The sequence below is a fragment of the Condylura cristata genome, unplaced genomic scaffold (assembly GCF_000260355.1).
Source record: "Condylura cristata isolate star-nosed mole 26May11 unplaced genomic scaffold, ConCri1.0 scaffold00004, whole genome shotgun sequence".
Taxonomy (NCBI): domain Eukaryota; kingdom Metazoa; phylum Chordata; class Mammalia; order Eulipotyphla; family Talpidae; genus Condylura; species Condylura cristata.
The window spans coordinates 12759676-12779575 of NW_004567105.1; the positions used below are offsets into that span (position 1 = coordinate 12759676).

The following is a 19900-nucleotide window of genomic DNA, read 5'->3' on the forward strand; positions in this document are numbered from 1 at the left end:
CAGTTCCCCTATGAGTACTTCATTCATTGTCAGTCACAGCTCTATTCCCTACATCCTGATCATCTCCAAATTTACAACTCCCACCTGTACCTCGCCTCAACTTTAGATTCTCTACTGTTGCCTGATAAAGACTCCAACTGTCAGTTCCAGATCTAAAAATGGAACACAGTGTTCTTCCCTGCGCTTCCAAGTTGGCTACCTCTTCTTGGAGTCTCTCTTTTTTTTTTTTCATGTGACCCCTTCATAGCCAGTCATCCAAACAGAATACCTGACCGTTATCCTTGACTCCTCCCTTCTACTCTTGTCTACTTTTTTTAAAAAAAAAAATTATTTATTTATGCATGTAAGAACTAGGGTACAGGCTAGGGGTGTGAGGGGGTGAGAGGATGCACCAGAAAACAGAGTGGAGAAACATAACAGGCAGACTGGCAAAGTCCACTGCTGAGGGGAGCAGTGGGCGGGTCAGGAGAGGTCTGCCGCGCCATGTGGGTCACCTCCCTAGTCCAGAGTCAAACTCATGCTGTAGTGACTGCAGATCGCTTCTTAGTGTTGCATTTTAACCTGTTGCTCCACCAAGGAGGACCCTTGTGCCTACTTTTAATCATTAAGTCCAGCTTCTTTGGACTCATTAGCACTTCTTTAAGATAGCCCCATCCTGGCAGCTGCTGTCCTCATCCATGCTCTCCTTGTCTCCTGTGTTTTGCTGCAAGAGTTTTCTTAAACAGGTTCTGCTTCGAGTAGCTCCCATTGTTAACCCCACAAATGCACACTTCCAGGAACCACTGCCTGTGCTCCCTAGATTGTCAATCCATCTCCCTTCTGGATGGGCATGAGACCACCCATTCACTAGCTGTGGCCTGAAGTACATTTACCAACCTGGCGTCTAGACCCACTTCCTGCTCATTCCCCTCCAATTTCTCCAGCCTGATTAACAATAAACTGCTTGCTGGTTTTCATTCTGACTGCACTAATTCCTGTCTCCATGCCCATCCACACAATGTCCTCTCCTCCCTGCCTCTACCATTTCTGCATCCTGGTTAACTTTTCCTCATCAAGTAGTAAGTAGCATAGATGTCACCTTCTCCAAGAATGTCTTTCCTGATCCATCCCAGAGTAGTTCAAGAGTCATTTCTCTGTATACCACAATCATTGTAATTTGTGCATCAAAAAATAATATTTATCTGGCCGCCTTCCACCCCACACACACCCTCCTTGAATTTGAGCTCCTTAGAATTCTTAGTGTTACCCAAAGTGTGTGCCACCTGGTGAGCACTCAGTGTATGTTGTGAAAGGACAGCATAAGTGACTAAGTGAATGAATGAGCAAAAGAAAGAGAGGAAGGAAAGAAGAGCTCCAGATGATGAAGCCATCACAGTATTTCTCATTGTCTTCATCATGTTAAGCCAAACCTAAGAACTAAAAGGTGGAAACTGTGCAGTTGGCATTTAGTGAAGCACTACCCTTGGCAGAGTTAAATGACATCCATCATTTCCCAGGGGATGGCTCCCAGTTTCCTTCTCTACCTTCTTGGAAAGGTAAATATTAAACCAGAGATAATTGAAGATAAATGAGCTGTTCTTGGTTCCCTCCAATTTTGCTCCCTAAATGAACTTACCTCTACAAGCAGGCCTGCTGCAGGAATACCTGTGGAGCAAGGCAGGGGCTGGGGATTATGCAAAGCTCACACACTGAGTGCAAACCCAGCTACATCATTTAGGACTCAGTGCAAAATGAAAAGGTAGGCTCCATTCAAAAGCCCGAGGAAAAGTGCCATTAAAGGCACATAAAAGCTTTATCCTTTCTTCCTTCGTCTTTCTTTGGACTACCAGGGCATTTTTCTATTGCTTTTAATGTTTTCAGTAAAGAAAATTTGAAGTTTGATGTTATTAGCATGATTTTACTTTTATTTGTATGTTGTACAATTGGCACTGCCAATTGTAAGCATGAGTATCGTGACACTTAACTGGAATGCAGGGTCACCTAAGTGACACAATTCCTATTTCGTGACTTTTGTGTAAAGGGTGCTTTGAACTGGCCAAAAGAGGCAAATGCAAACCAAACCAGGAAGGCTTTCTGGCACACAAGCAGGGGGACCACCTACGAGAGAATGCAGGCTTCCTGGCATCGGGGACCCAGCTTCTAGTGCCGCAGACACAGGCGCCTCGTGGCAGGACCTGACTCGGCTGAGCTTCCCTCCCAGCACGCTGGAGCAAGCCTGGACTGGGCTGGGCCTGGGGACCTCAAGTCAGACATCTCCTTAAGCAGGCAGCATCTTTCCAACCTGTGGGAGATGGGGGTCTCGAAGGACGTTTAAGTTTCTGTGTCAGAACATGCCTAGTACCCAGAACAAGGGGGAATTCTGGAAGGTGCCAGCCAGGTAGGGGTAGGTGGCGTTGGAACATGAACATAAGCTGCAGTGCCAGGTCTCTGACCCCACCCCCATCCAGAGAGTTTAAGGAGCAGGGCTGGAGACCAGCAGGGCTCCCGGAGGGCGAAAAGAAGCAAAGAAAAGCCCAGCACCTACCCACTGTCTTTTCAGTTTTCCCTACCACAGTCAGAGTCCAAAGTACAATGAGGAAGAACTTCAGCAACACAAGGATGCCAAGTCTAGGGCCCTTCAGAGCCTGAGGCTTGTGGGGACCCCAGTTAAGTGATTTGCCCAAGGCCACAAAGCTAAGTAAATGGCAGAACTAAGAATACAACCCCCATTTCCCCACCACACATGCTGCCTCTTTTGGAATAGCTATTTCTGGCAAAAACAACATGAAACTAGAAGATTTACAGCTCTGTGTTCTTAAGGGGAAAAAAGTAATTCCTAGCAGGCATGCTTTATTTTTAGCAATTTTACTTTATAATTTATAAAACAACTCCATAAACAGATTGTGCTGTATCTCAGAAAGGCAGACATCACTGTTATCTCCATTTTACAGATAAAGAAAGGGAAAGACCCAATGCCATAGTGTTCTAAAGGAGCAAAATTATCATGTGAACCCAGTTCCATCTTTCATTCCAAATTCCATATTCTAGTTATGAACCTCCAATTCTCTAATAGATATGGTAGGATGGTGGAGTCCCCTGAGCTAACCCGAAGAGACTCCATCCGTCTGATGTGTGCGGCAGTAACGTAGAGAAGAGGGTGTCTGGACACCAGGGAATGTGGGAACATATGGTTGGTTATCTGACTCCAGCATCCTCTTATGTCCCTCTACTGCCAACTGGGTGACTTTAGTCAACATTCCAGTTAACTGTCAGCTGCAGTTTTCTCCTATGTAAAATAGAAATATGAATAGTAGTATCTATTTCATAAAATTTTTCTGATGATTAAAGTGTATGGTCAATATTCAGTGGGTTCTAATACTACTACTAATAATAATAACCCACTTGGTACAAATGGCTCAGCCCAACTCTCTGTCACCATTCACTTTTACATAAAGGTATTTCTTAATTCTAAACACTTATTTAAAGAGGGTAACTTCTTCTCCTAACAAGGGAATTATTCTTCAGTTTACATGAATGTTTTCCCTCCAGAATACATGCTGCATTAGAAGGGATTCACTGATTCCACTTTATCATTTTTCAGCTAAGAGAAGGAAGGCCCAAGGATGAGAAATGACTTTTCCAGGTTTCCACAACTAACCAGTGACAAGCCAGGTCTCCTAATTCAGGGCTCATTTCTATTAAATGTTGCTGCTACAAGATAAAGCACAACTCTACAGCTATCCCTTCTTTGAAAATACCTCTTTTCTTTTAGAAAACAGCATGATTATGAGAATGGTACATTCTTCTTCTTTTATTCCTTGTAATTGATCCTCATGATCATTATAACGATCATGATGCTGTGAATAATGATTTAAATTCACTTGTGCTCCTGTACACATAAACTGAGGCTATACCAGTATTATTTTCACAGTATGTTCTCTTTTTCCCTGCTGAATAGGAAATATTTTGAGCCATATGGGATCCTAATTCTCTGAATGCTTTTAGATTATCAGATGTCTCAACTGACAGTGCTGGATGAAAATCAAATCATGAGAATTTGCAAAACTGAAAAAAAATTAAGAACATTTTGATGTTATCATGTACCGGAAATTCCATCTTTATCTTTCCTTCAATTAGGAAAAAAAAAAAATCAGACATCCTGAGTATTAAAAGTTTTAGCTCAAATTTTTCAATCTTTTTCCTACAAACTTACTCCTTCACTTAGTGATCTATAGACTGCTTTTCTAAATCAATGCTTCCCATTTTTACTTACAGAGAATATTTCATTCTTTGTCACTATCATTTTGTTCAAAATATAGCAAAATTTATAGGAGAAAAGCATACTTTAAGATATGATCCTTTTTCCCAAGAAATTTAACATTGAATAAAAAATATAAGATATATCATACCACATAGAGAAAATAGGAGATTTATTGTCCTGCTTATCATCTAGACACCCTAGGCAAGATATACACATCTTTAATAATGCTCAATTTAATAAAAAGGACTTGGCGATGACTTTGGTATCAGTTGAATATTTTAGAAATAAAATCCAAGAACTCTCTTTAATTGGAAACACTAGACAAGGGGCCATGTAATAGCATTCTGTGTGAGAAGTGATCTATCCCTTTCCTGCCACCTATCCCTAATTATGCCTGAGTGGTGTTATTTCATGAAGGAAGTGGTTAAAAAATGAAGAGAGAGTACCCCCACGGTTACATGAGTATAAAAGACAGGGGTGTTTGTATGTCTTATCAACATTTTCCCCTGGTATTAGCCCAAGGCCAAATTTACATCCCAGGAGACTTTTCTTAATTGTGGTTTTTCTCAATTTCAACTTACCCCCTCAGTGGTATAGCCTCTTGCCTGTCTAACTCCCAGTGACGGTCTCCTCACACTTAATTTTCATGGAGAAAACACTGTTTTTCTATAATTTCAAGACAAATTGTTACAGGGCACCCAGTGTGAACTGGGCCGCCTGTCTGTTGGGCTTCACCCACATGCTTAAAATTCAATTATACTGCATGTGCACACAACAGGGTCAAAATGGGTTTATTTTCAGAAGGGGGAAAGACAAGGAAACAACAACTGGAATATCTTTCTGGCTCGGCCGACTTGGAGCTCTGGTAACAAACTAACTGAAAATCCTGTCACGCAGTCCAGAGAGCCATTTCCCAAACAAGAGAGCGAGAGACCAAATGGCACCCTATTTATCCCCCAAAGTTCCAGAATTCCTGCTTAACTCCACCCTTCTTGTCTCCCTGGTACTGCTGGGACTTGTAGTTTCCAATCACCAGAGTAAGGGGTGGAGTCCAGAAAGCTGGAGTAGGGGTGGAGTCCACAAGACTATGCAGAGTTCCTTTAGGACATCCTTCCCTATGTCTTTGAAACTGAAGCCTAAAATAAATGTGGAAAAAAGTTAGAAATATTCTTTCCAACTGATTCTATTTATAGGGGAATTGCCTCTCATGGCTCACAAAAGGCACTAGGGTACATATATCATGGACAGCCTGGACAGTTCAGGATTCCCAGGGAGGCACATGTCCTGAGAACAACCTACCAGACTTCCCAATTTCCTATTGTTTCTACTCTGTTAAGTTTATAACATGTTGTTTCAAGTCTGAAATCCTTTACTATAGAAAATCAAATTTATGTAAAAATGTGCTTCCTTTAAGCACCACAATGACACAGTATACATTCTCGGGATGACATCCACAATTAGAAGCTGCAAGCTACTCCCAGATTTAAAGCCTGTCAACGCCATGAGCACTGGTAATTTCATATCCAATGATTGAGAACAGAAACCAAATGCCTCCAAAATAAATTCTCTCAAGTCACCATTCCATACGATTTTGCAATTTTAAGTCAACCTCAAAACAGATGATGCAATGGATTGATAACCCCTACCAATTTGATTCTGATAACTTTCATTCTTTCTCATATCCCTTCTCTGTTCTTCTTTGTGATTACTACATGCTGAACTGAGATAAAATGTAAATACCCTGCTGCCTTCGTTGAGTTCTGTTTCATGCCACCAGTCACATCCTCATCTTTATTTTCATTAATAGATCAACACTGGTCAGAGCAACTTAAATGCAAAAGATAGAGCTTTTTGTGCTTTTCCTCCTCAGGGCTGACTCTCCCTTAGGTCATGCTTGTCCACTTTCAGATAGCCCATAGAAATATTGTTTTGCTTGGGGGGGCTACACCAAAGGGGAGAAAGTAAATACTGTCCAAACATTAACAGTAAATTCACTTTTTTCATTATATTTTAAAAAGAAAGAAAGATTGGTTTTGGTGGTCAACTGATTGTGAACACATCTGTCATTTTGTGTGAACAACAGACTTCACCCCTCCTGGGGAAAGTCCACAACCATTTTCTTATGGACACAGGAGGATGTCAGAAAAAAAGCAAAAGCTTTTAATCAGAAAAGCAAAATCTCTTTCTGAAGTGCACCTGTGGGCAAATTCTGTCTCATGTCCAACCACAGTGTCAAGGAAGGCTGAGGATATTCAGCTTATCCAACCTTCATAGCTGAAGAAATCGGGGAAAGGCAGAGGGCATCAGCCTACAGCCGTGTCTCAGACATCGTGAAGCTAGGCTTGGTGCTGGGGTTTGAACATTTGCACTTGTAGGTATTACTCTGTCTCTAGCTAGAGTTGTATCAGTTTCGACCCTATATGAGAGACCACTCTGACTTTAATCTTCGCCATCTGACTTTTCTTTTTTATTCAAATGAAGGATTCTGTTTGGTTGAAACTTGATTCCCCTCTGAGACCATTCCCACAGTTCTCCAGGTCATCTTTCATCACATTTTCCTCCAACTTTGAGCCTCCTAACTTTTGTGTCCATTTTGGATGTTGCGCACAACGTTCATGCCCCCAGTTCTTCCATCCATTCTTCACACTTTTGTCAGAGTATGTTAAAGAGTAAAAGTAAGCGTATGCCCTTCAATGTTTTTTTTCCATTACACTTAGAATAAAATTGAAGTCCTTATTAGATATTGCACCATTTATCTTGTTTCTTCCTCCAAGGTCTAGTAGTCATCTGTCTCCTAGAACATGCCTGGCTCTTTTCTTACCTGTTGTGCCAGCTTCCTGAACTGTCCTTCTAATGATTCTTCTCATGAGTGGGTTGCTCTTTCTAATCCTTCACACTTCAATTTGCATGTCATTCTCTCATTCTCCATTATCAGAGAGATCCTCTTGACCAGTCTTTCTAACATGGGTCTCCCTTGTAATTTTTTTTTTTTTAACCACAGCACTGTATTCATTCACTTTATAGTTTTTCTAGCCGTGTGATCTTGGGCAAATTATTAGCTTCTCTCCATCTTTCAGTCCTTCTCTTGCAAATAAGAATAATAATTGTACCAAACTTAGGCAATGTTGCTAGTGCTTAGTATATATAAAACAATACTCGATAGTAATTACTTGTGTTATTTTTATTTACTTATTTTCCTTTTTTCTCCACCAAATGTAAACCCTAAAAATAGAGGAACTTTGTCATTTTCAGAGTAACCCCAGAACCAAGCATATAGTAAGTACTCACAAATTAGTTCATTGGTGAAGAAATACATACTGAATTTTAAACAAAGTAAGTTGCATTTCCTACCTCCGCGATAGTTTGACTCTATACTCCTCGCTAAGACTACCAGATCAAGCAAATAAAGACACATGGTGTCGGTCAAATTGGAATTTCTATATTTAATCTGGCAGCCTGCTTCCCTCACTGCTGCCTTCTTCACCTTAATAAGCTCTCACATGCTCTCCTCCTTCCCTTCTTTCTCCTCCTCTCCTAAGTTTACTCAGCTCTTTCTGAATACCATTCTTGGTGTCACTAGACCCCCTTCATCCTTAAATCTGGAGATGTCTGTTCCTTGAGGGCAAACCATCCTTTTTCTGGATTAATGAGTCACCTCTCTGACTAGTTGCCCAGTTCCCAGAGGACAGAATTATCCACTTTCACCACCTCAGTCTCCCTCAGCCTTCCCAGGGGAATACAACTGACTTTGTCTTCTCTGGATTCAGAGCACATTAAACTAAGGACACAGCTGTCCTTAATTTGTTTCCAGAGATCCTCTACCTTATTAATTCATTTTTAGACATCTTCTCCCTAAATCCAGGCTTTGAAAAACACCTAAAGGAAAGTTACTCATCTAGAAGCCCTGACCCTGAAACTTCACTTCCTCAGTTGACCAGTTGGTAGCTTGTCAGAGTTCTGCAGAAGAGCTGAGACTTGCCAACTAAATGGTGGGCTGTCATTTCCTGCCACCAAGCCTAGCAGATGAGAAACTATTTAGTGCTCTGGCCAGAAATACCCCAGATACCTTGTATTAACATGCTTGGCTCTACATTACAATAAAGTTGCTGAAGGGAAAACTAACCACTTAATTTTTCAGCAGATAAACAATTTATTTGCAATATAAATGTGTTGGAGAAACTATGATGGTCACTCTTGAAAGTCTGTCTGTCTACCTATATTTGTCTGTCTATCTATCTATAAAACTGTGTTGAAAGAGCTTCATAGGAGTCAATTTCTTGTCAGTTTAAGCATCTGTTTGCCAGAATCTCCATCCAGAAAATGTCCCCTACCAACTGGTTCTCTTTCTATAGTGAAGGAAGCATCATCGGACTGTGGCCCCAGATACATGCGCACTAAGTGTGAACCAGGCTGAATTGCGCCACAGCTCTGAAAGTACCTTTTCTTGTCTATGCAGTGAAGATGCTCCCCCTTATCTCACAAGACAGCTGTAAGGTTTAACGGAGGTGGGCCAAGTACTTGGTCACAGTAAATGCTTGATGGTTGGTAGTTAATATTAATCACTGTAGATACTTTTCTTCCTTCATAGTGTAGAACCGTGTTGTTCATACCCAAAGGAAATCCTTTTTCCTTCTCCCAACTGCAGCCCTTCCTTTTGGAACTCCATATCACCAGCGGAAGACCATTTGCAAGAGGAGCCTATTGTCAACACAAAGGTTTCATATTCCTCTTCTGTTAGGAGCAGAGTGTCCAAACTACCCCAGTCACTGCTCACTTTTCTCTTGTGAGCCACTGGGAAACATTTCGCATATTAGATAGAAGAACAAAAATCAGATACCTGCCAAGATTATGTACAGCCTACCCAAGGAAAAAAAAAATTCTTTTAAACTTCACAGCTTGTGATTGGAAAAGGACACAGGACAGCTGCTAACTGTTTTCCTTTCATCTCCGCTTTTGGCAAGTTCTTCTAATAGCTCTCCTGTCACACTCAGTCCGCAGAGCAGTGGGAACTAGAACAGTAGGACTGAGGTGTCTCCCACCCCAACCCACCCCCTGCTCAGATTCAGCTGCTGGAAAAGACCATTTAAAGCATTTAATATCCGACCTGCCCCCTTGGCAATGGTGCAAACCAGCCAGCAGCACACTTCACAAGGCAGGGAAAAGTTAAAGCTTTGTGGTGAGTTAGGGGAAGTGTAACCTAGAAGCCACAGCCCCCCTTACCCCTCACTAGATCCCTGCCAACCCTGATTTCATGATTCAGTGAAAAGAAAGGACTGGAGCAGAGGAGGGAAGAATAAGTCAGGGATTTCCAAATTCTCCTCTATAGAAAGGATTCCATTATTGCATAAACACTGTGAAAGCAAATGTGAAATACATTGGGACACTTATTTTCAAATGTGAATTTCATATGGCTCCAGAGTAAATCACAAATGGTTTTGGCCTAACCACATTTTTTTTAACTGAACCTGTTCTCTCCTTCATTAATGCCATGGGAAGCAATAGTGTGTAGTCATTAAGACAAGCGATGATATTATCAAGTGTTGCATCAACTATGGTATCAATTTATTTAAGTTCCCACTTAATGAGAGTTATGAGAATAAAAATAAAATTATATATGAAAGGCACTTAGAACACTGCCTGGCACTAAATAAGTGCTCAATAAGTGTGTACTTTATTTTGTGTTAATTTATATCAACTGTTTTAGTGGAAAAATTGAAAGAAGACAATAGGTGTCGACAAATGTTTATCTTCATATGTGTGTGTGGGGAGAAAAGTATAAGATAAATAAGTTTCAGTCATCTCAACTTGTCTTCTTACTTACAGATGTTGTAAATTAGCATCCTTAAAAATAAATAGGTCTCCTATCTGGCAGCTATGAAATTTTGGACCCTGGATAATACAAATAGCTATGTAAATGACTTTACAACCTTTTATAAATTTTTATGTCTAAAGTCTACATGAACACATGATTATCAAATGAATCATTATTGTAATTTATGATATTACCAAACTCTGCCCAATACATAAACAAATAAGTATCTGATTACTCAAATTCCTTCTCTTCCTGTTGTTTCATAATAGCTATCTCAAAGGGGAGAGTGGCTTGAAAAATAAAGAGGAAAAAAATAGTGGCATAAAATTCATCATCAGCATATGCTATAAAATGTTAATCTTCTAAATCTAAGATATAATTCAGTTAGCTAAAATATATAACATGCATGTATAAGCTGCTTTCTAACTTATTGCTCAGTGATATTCATGTAATATTTGTCCACGTGGTCTGAAGAATCTAGAAAATTTTTCTTCATAAGCCAAAGAAAAACTTTAAATTGTGAATAAGAAATCCCATTGCAATACACAAGACCTGTTCAAATGGAGGACTAAGGCAGAAATAAACAATATGCTACAGAATTTTTTTCCATGGCCACTTCAATAGTGTAAGAGAATCAAAATTGGAAAAAGCATATTATGCATTATCTCATCATTTGTGATAACCCATGTTTCTGTCTATTAAGCTAAATAAAGCTTTGTTCCAAACAACTTACATAAAGGAAATTTAAATTTGGGCTTATCACCATAATTATTATCATACTCATATCGAAAAAAACATCCATTTGGCTAATTTGTAAATTGATGTCAAATTGACTCACAGCCTTTACAGAAACTAAGAGGTAGCATTGTTATTCCAAGAAAATTATATACAGCTTTCTGCCACCGTGTCATTTATATTTTTTAAAAACTGTATTAAAATAAACCCAAAAATGTGTTCACCCATGTGTGAGTTTTGCAAGATCTTGGTATCATTTTATTATACAATATCCTATTTTAAATATTTAAGGCTACACAATTGGTAGAGAAGAATCTAATTTAGTTAATTATAGAGCAGAAGAAAATTTCTCTAATCAACAACATCTTCTTGATGTTCAATCTTGGATCCAAGAGAAAGAGTAAATAACATCCAAATCAATCTTATATTAAGAAGAAATTAGTCTTCTGTGGTCCTTAAAGATGTTTAAGGACCTACCATTTTATATAATACACAATGTACAGGAAAGACTTCTAAGTGGCTATTATGTAGTATTAAGTTTATGAAAATAAGAGAGACAGTGCAGATTTTTTAAAAAGATTAATTTATTTGTGCATATAAAACTGGGGTACAGGCCAGAGGTGCAGGGGCGGTGAGAGAATTCACCCAAAACAGAGTGGGGAGCAGAACAGGCAGAACACAGAACAGGCACATGCTTGAAATACTCTGCTAAGGGGAGTCACGGGCAGGTCAGGAGAGGTCTGCTGCACCATGTGGGTCACCTCCAGCGCAGGCAGGGATTGAACTCATGTGGAAGTGACTTTAGTTTCTTTAGTGCTGTGCTTTAACCCGCTGCACCACCAGGGAGGGCCCATAGTACAGATTTTTTAGATTTTGATTAATAGCTGTTTTATTTCTAATTAAGTACAAAACTCTGTTTTTCATTCTCTTGGTCATCTTATTAGTTTATCACAACAGAAAATAATCTAATATGTAAGATATACTTCCCATGGTCAGAGAAGATTCAGCTTTCAGCTCTCAATACATAAAATATTTGGTGACTTTTCTTCATCCCATGATTTTAGAACACAATAAAGACCCCCCTGGATTATGCATTTCTGGTCAATAGTTGTTCTAAAAGCACTGTCAGTCTTCTGATAACTAACTAAACAACTTTATCTACCAATTACTACTCCCTAGACAACTTGTGCAATGTGCTTATTTTATTGTACTATGAAATATAAATAATTTATCAGTTGGACTTATTATTTTAATAGCATAGATTTCTAGTCCCATAATAATTACTAGTGACAGTGCAATCAAATACCAATTTAACACAGAAAATTTAGAAGAGGATTTTCTAAAAACCCTAAAATAAAGTTCATGAACTTTGACTAAAAGACGCATTAATTAAATCCTGAAAATGATTCATGAATATTTTTGACTTCCAGCTTTGATCCTGTTATGTATCCATTTTTGCCCTATTTATGTGATACTAATGTAGCTTCAGTGTCTTTAACTCTAGAGAAACACTAGAACTTTCTACTGAGCTGGAAATACACTCTATTTGCGTTGTCCAATCAGTCTTGTGGTCAGGGTACTCTTGAAGCCAGAGTTGAAAAGAACCAAATACAAATAGATATGGTAATCAAGAGATCATTCTTAACATATAGTAGAGAATTGTATGGAGGTAAGAAGGGTAAAAGCTTCTTATAGGAGGTGAAGGAGCAAACAGGAGGCGAAGGAGTAGGGACAGTGGGTGGTCTGGGGAGTTGAGTAGGAGAGAGCGGTAGCGGAAGTTCCCAAGAATATGGCATACAGGAGCTTACTCAGAACCATTGATCTGGCAGTTATGGAGGAAAATGGATGGAAGATTGGGGAAAATTATAGTTTATGTTCACCTTGTATTGAAAAAAGGAGCTAAATTGAGACTTCATAATATTTGGTAACAGCAAGTGATGTGAAAATAAATTCAGCTCTCTGGGAAGAATGGAAATGTTTATTGTATTGATGGCACAACTGTTCCCCAAGAGCAAGTGGAATGGTTAAGTGGAATGGTTAAGTGTAAGATTTGAAATATTTAATTTTCCTCTGACAAGCTGTATGTGTCCATGATATTATAAAATTAGAAGATTCTATGCTTTTTGAATAAAAAGTCGTCTTAAGTATTGCTTTTTAGCAGTACTGAAAGAATTTTCCTAGTACTGATACTGCTTTGTCAATATATATATATATTCATCATTGGACTTCTTTTTAGTCAGTTCTCTTTTTTGGCATTAAAAACTTCAATGTTATTCTTAAAGTATACTTGTAAAGATAACTTTAGCTTGTAGTTCTGAGACACTAAAATGGAATTTCAAATTATATAATCTATGATTAATTATAATGATACTAAATAAAATTGCACCTGACTGGAATCACTTTTTTAAACCAATGGATATTCATAAAACTGCTTCATTTTATGGGTGAGAACCGTGAGAAATAATATATGACCTAGCCAAGTTTACCAGTTGAGACTCGAACCCAGATCTTAAGACTCCAAGTAAACTGCTATTTTGAAAAATGACTGGTTAGATGATGTACCGGGATATTTTTGGAGTCCCTATTATTACAATAAGAGAGAAAACAGAAAATTGCTAACAGCATGCCTGTTGGTGACAGTGAATCCTTTCTTTACCTTTCCATAATTAGTACCATTTCCCTTGGGCACATTCTCACCACTTGCATTGTGCTTCCTATAATTTTCATTCATTTTTCTAAAAAGTGTTTGCTAATTATTCTATATGCTAGGAATTTTGACCAAAAAGAAAGACATCTGCCTCTCCAGCAATTCTTCAGAAAATTTCCTCTCTTACTAAAGGTAGGGTACAATGATGATTGCAAGAAAGCAGTCATTTATAAGAATTTCATTCTTAATGTTTTTTCAGTATTCAAACTGAAATCAGTGGGGTTTTTTTCTGAAAAAAAAAAAGCACTGAATTCAGGTCATTTCATATTGGCTATGTATGCATGGTTACTAATTCAGATGATAGTATCCTTATGTGCTGTATTTGCACAAAGAAACCAGGGTCTCTATTTTGTATGAGCTAGTATTGTAGGATGGTGTTTTAGCCCACAGAACTGGTGATGCTCTTACACATGGATGGCCGAGCGTTTTTGGGTTTTGACCTTTAGATTTTAATAGCTTGGGTAGCTCCTTTTGGAAAATCCCTCAAAATGAAAGGCAACTGCAAAGATATACCTCATTCTCTGCCCATGACACATCTGTCCATTTCTGAAAATAAGAATGCTTTCTCAAAATGCAGCCATTTATATTCTTAGCCATGCTCTGTTGTGTGCAATGAGTAATTTCTTGAGAGCAGTGTTTCCTATGGCTTGTTGCCAAGACTGGCTTTATTTGTTTTTCATTAGGCTGTTCATTATCATGCTGCTATATACCTGAATCCTTCTGCCTCCTCGGAGACAGCCAGGGTAGCTTAAGCATAGGAATGATACTATAAGTAGGTGGGATGTTTTCATCCAGTAAATGCCCATTTTAAATCCCTGGCTCTGGTAGCATTCTAATAGTTTTAATCTTTCTAAGAACAGTCAATTATCCATTTATAATGTAGCCTGATATTAAATTGTTTATATCCATCTATTCAGTCCCTGTCCAGGAAAGACATTAGTCTCACATTGAAACACACACCAATGTCTCCTCCTCCTTTATTATCTCAGGACAGGAAAGGTATCACACCCTATTCCTTTTGCACAAGCCTGGAACAATGCATGTTAGGCAACTCTCCGTGATTCCACGCCTTATGCCCCTGAGTCCCACATCTGGACAGTTCTCAGATCTGCCCACTTCCCTCTAGCTTTCTAGACTTCCTCAGTCTAAGAACAGCTGGCTCTAGAACCACTGTTGTTACTTCTTCAAGGTCTTCACATCCCCAGGAATGCTCCTTCATACTTCCTCTTTTTCTTCAAATGCAATCAATCCCCCCAATCAATCCACAAAAAGGTATTCTGCAATTTCTATACATGAGTGCTTTTGTCCTACACACTAAAAGGAGAGAGTTTAATTTGCCCAGCAAAGTGATCCGAACAGAAGTGATCTCAACTTTTGAACTACTCTGTCAGTTCCTCAATTTAAAGGAAAACTATACCTCACAAACTCCATGAGATGGAAATTTAGACAATAGCCCATCCATAAATGTCTGGATTAGAATACTATTCAGAGCTTTAAAAATCGTTGACATCAGAATTTCAGGGCAAGATTGGTCCTTGGAATTATGGTCTAACTCTTCTTATAGGTAAGCAAATAAGATCCAGCCACAGAAACCAAATTGTTCCTTTCCAATTTTGGAATCTCATGTAACTCCTTTTCTGAAAATCTGTCCGGGCTTCCCATATGGTCAGAATAAACTCAAAATTCTTTCACATAGCATACAATGTTTGTACAGTCTGGCCTCTGCTTACCTTTCTGGCCTCATGTTTTTGCTTCTCTCTACTGCCTATGCCAGAACTTGATGCTTCCAAGCACGGTGTGCTCTTTGCTACCCACAGGACATTGCACAAAATTTCTCCTTTGTTCTTCTGTCTTTTGCATACCATCTCCTAACCATCCTTGAGCTATCTGAAAACATACTGCAGGTCTCACCTGGGCTCCAAGCATGCCACCATCACAGCATGTCCCCAGAGTTCTAACTGCCTGGGAATTGTCTTGTGTCCATCACTCTGCTGCAGGAAGTAAAGACAGTTGTGGGAAGGTGCCTGCATCATATTCATTTTTTTTAAAGATTTATTTATTTATGCATACAGAACTGGGGTATAGACCAGAGATGCGGAGGGTGAGAGGATTCACCAGAGACAGAGCAGGGAGCAGAACAGGCAGATCCACGAAGTACACTGCTGAGGGGAGCAGCGGGCGGGTCAGGAGAGGTCTGCCGCACCATGTGGGTCACCTTCAGGGCAGGCGGGAATCAAACTCATGCGGAAGTGGCTTTAGCTTCTTAGTGCTGTGCTTTAACCCGCTGCGCCACCAGGGAGGGCCCCATATTCATTTTTTAAAAATATTTATTCATACAGAACTGAGGCATAAGCCAGAGGTGCAGGGGTGGTGAGAGGCTTCACTGGAGACAGAGTGGGTAGCAGAACAGGTAGATCGATGAAGTACACTGCTGAGGGGAGCAGCAAGCGGGTCAGGAGAGGTCTGCGCGCCATATGGAGCACCTCCAGGGCCGGGGATCGAACCTGTGCTGAAGCCGCAATGGCCAGTTTGCAGTGCTGCATCCTAACCCATTGTGCCATGAGGGAGGGCTCCATATTCATTGTTTTATACCCACATGTTGGGCCTCGCATTCAGTACTTTAAGGTGAGTTAGTCTCACTTTTAAGATGCCTGGTATTTTTCATCAATATTTCTCTCAAAATCAGTTTTTAGGGGAAAAAAAACACAAATTGACTCATTCACATCAATGTATTGGTCACTAGTAACCTTAAATGAAACCTTTGCTAGAAGCACTTACATTTTTTTATAGTACAAAGATTTAAGTCAAAGGAATGAATCCCCCCAATGTAGATAATCCAGCCTTAAATAGGAAGTCATGAGAAAATTTGCAAGGGGGAAGAAGCTTTCCCAGAACAACTCAGTCATATAGGTGATGTACTCTACTTGTTCCTCACAGACTCCATCTTTGTTTATAAAAACCAATTTGTGGGCTATCTTTTCTCATATGCAATGAATCACTATTTACCCCTAGTAAAAACTGCCTGTTTTAACTAGTAACATTTCTGGATTTGTTTCAGGGAAGCAATGTTATGGAAGATCAGGATTTGTTGGAAATTGGAATCCTTAATTCTGGGCATAGACAGAGAATTCTGCAGGCAATCCAGCTCCTTCCAAAGGTAAGCAGTGTTTTTTTACCTACAGGGACCAAAGTGGTTTTAACTCTCAATCATTTTAACTCCAGGTTAATTCAAGAGGGTGTTATTGTTTAGGACAACACTTCTTCATATCTATGCAACTCCCAATTACATGTCGATCTCAGCTTTAGATTTATCTAGAAGAATGTCGCACAGGAAATACCTCTACCTGTCAGCTGGGAAACTTCAGAGTTCCTCCTTAGTGGGGTCTCATATCAACATAAACATTAATGCCCATGCCCCACAAGTGAAAGCTTAGGGTCAGGAAGACAGGCAGAAATGTGGGTGCATGAGTGTTCCTGGGTTATAAGTTCATGTCCTTTAAGAAGCAGTATCTCTTGTGACAGCTCATAAACTTAACGTGCAAGGACAAAGGACCTGCCTAATTACGTGAGTCATCGCTCAGGGGTGTCCAAAATATCACATCCCCATCAGATATTTATAGTTCATGTATAAATCCTTTCCGGTCCAGATGCAATTTGCCAACCAGGTATCATTTCAACTGTAAGCAGCATGTTACCTAGCAACCGAGTTGACCTTCTGTTTCCAGATAAGCTTTCTTAAGAGCTAAAGCAAAAGGTAGGATCTGGGCATTAGTCTTCAAGATATGTAGGATTTTAATTGCTAAAAACAGGGAGAGGCATTTCAGGGACCAGCAGGAATCAAATAAATACAGGTACAATCCAAGCAATGCATAGCCAGAAGCACTAGAACAACAGTGATACTGTGCTATTGGGAAGCCAGTGGGGTTTGCACAACGTGAATGTACTTACTTGGCACTGAACTGTACCCTCAAAAATGGTGAAGGTGATAAATGTCATGTTTTATGATTTCCCAACAACTTCAAAAAAAATTCAAGAAAAGAAGAAAATGCAGTGTGATTAAGCAAGGGGCGCATGTAGTCAGAGATAAGGCAAAAAATAAAAAAATATATAGGTTGAGTCACTTTGTGAGAGGCTACAGAATTTTCAATTTGTTCTGTAGTCACTGGGAAGCAGGCATAACTGGACTGCTTCTAACCAGTTAGTTCTAGAAACAGTATACAATGGGAGTGAAAAGGAGGGAAAGTTGAAGTGGCATCATCCGTTTGCAAAAACGATCTGGGGGCAAGATTTGGAGGCTGGGGATGAGACGGACAGTGATAGCTGTACCTAACTATGTGAATTTATCTCATATTTTGTATTCTCTTTTGTTCTTTTCCTTTCTAAAGAGGTTGTCATTTCTCCTCTTCAGAATAGGAAAGATAAATACTAACCACTGATTCTAAGGAACTGACCTGGTGAGATTTGCCCGCTGACAGTGAGCTGATTTCCTACTGATAGAAACTTAACACTTGCAAATTCAAGGAGAGTAAAGCATTCAGAGGAATTCTACCATGAAATGTTCTACCCTAAAAGAAAAAGAATAAAGCGCCCTTAGAATTAATTCTAGAAGTAAATCTTATAATTGTGTTGATCATCTCTCTACTTGTGTATCTTTGCTTAGAATATCGCATTCAGCGAGTTTTCCCCCTCGTCCTCAGCCAGGGTTTCTACACAGCTAACATGCTGGCCAGACAGTGCTGCTGTGGAACAGATCATTAAATGGCACAGTGCTGTCTGTCATTGAAAGTTCAATTCAAACCATTCCTGTCCCTCTTTCTATGATGCCTCCCCTTAAATGGAACCATATTTTGCCCCTCTGTCGTTAGCACTCTTGTCAAACTGACTCTCACTGAGCCACAATAGTTTCTCATCTGTCTCCTCTGGGGTGGACTACCTGAGCCCACTTCTCATTGCTCCCCTCTAGTCTGGATGATTCACAGATGTGTAGCATCTGTCCTAGCTGCCTCTCTGACTGCTCTACAATCAGATTTCTACAATCAGAATCATTCTTCTGAAACATAAATCAGATCATACCACATCCTGCTTTAAATCTCCACTGGCTTCCCTCCTAAGAATAAAATGTTGGCCGTGGCATACAAGTCAGTATAGGATCTGGTCCCCTCCCACCTCTACAACCTTATTTCTCCTTCTCCCACAGTGTAATCAGCTAACTCTCTCTTTTTGCTCCAGAACATTCCTAACTCATTTGGCTTCAAGATCTTTCTAAATTGGTCTCTCTGCCTAGAAATGCTTTTCTTCTGATTATATGCTTGCTTCTTTTTTTTTCTTTTATTTCACAATTTCCATCCTTTTAAATGGACATTTATGTAGGCTATTGACACTGTAACTGGATCTCGTGTAATTTCTACAGCTAAGTTTTAGAAATATGACATAAAACATACAGCTAAAAATACTCAGGCATCCTGGTAGGAAGTAACAGTGAATAATATCCATATAGTATCACAGGATCTTTACCATACTGTGTGAATAATACTCTAAATGGAATTTAAGAAGAAATAGCTCACCTTAGAAATGTTGACATTGCCATCACATCAGAGATTCTCAGTATGCAGGCAGAGGAATTACTGAAGAAATGCATTGATGTAAATAAGTAGTTGTGATGAAGAGGATGAGGGTGCTGAGGCAGTGATGTCATGAGCTAGCTTCTATACATCATCAAATCTCTCCTCATCTGTTCCCTCCTCACAGAGACCACTGTGACCTCAGAGTCACAACACATGGTCCTCATAGCAGCTCTTCACGCTGCTCTCTCTGTCATAGCACCTCTGGCCACTGAAGTATTATTTGTTTGTGTTCCTCTTCCTTTGCCATCGTCCTAGGATGCAAGGTCCATGAGGTCAGGTATCTTTACTGTCTGTTTCCTTCTATTTACCAGACCTCAAACAGTGCCTGGTACCTCCTAAGTGTTCAAAAACTATTTGTTGGATGAAATGTTCTGAGATGTATGATGGCACTATGCCGTTTTGTCTGAAAGCACTAACAGTCTTCTCCCACTTGCACCTGATGAGTATCCTGACGTCACAGCCATCCTGGAATTTCTCAGTGTACTTAGCTCAGTACACGCACAATGTCAAATGGGTGCTTTAAAGAAGGGATGTATTTTCACAAGTCCTTCCAGTATAATTTTTTCAATCACAGAGTATCTTGATCTTTAAGCTAGAAATACAGTCCTGTACATGCCATTTGATGATGAGAAAGAAAAAAAAAACTGAACCAGAATTATTTGAAGAATAAAGGGAGTGTTTATTTTTAAAACAGAATATCGTTGCCATTAGAGAAAGCAATATAATAGAAAAAATAGAAAATTAAGCATCTATCAAGAGACTGATGCAGAAGTGTTTGCCAT

General features: G+C 39.6%; 1 protein-coding gene across 10 annotated transcripts in view; it reads left to right on the top strand.

The window, feature by feature from the left end:
• The window catches only part of ANKS1B (ankyrin repeat and sterile alpha motif domain containing 1B), a 755486-nt gene that overhangs the window by 462831 nt on the left and 272755 nt on the right, over nt 1-19900 (top strand). For all 10 annotated transcript variants that reach the window (XM_004675770.2, XM_012720251.1, XM_012720253.1 and 7 more), the window contains one exon: nt 16553-16651. In XM_004675770.2, coding sequence (XP_004675827.1) covers nt 16553-16651 — 99 coding nt within the window. The remainder of the gene's footprint in view (nt 1-16552; nt 16652-19900) is intronic.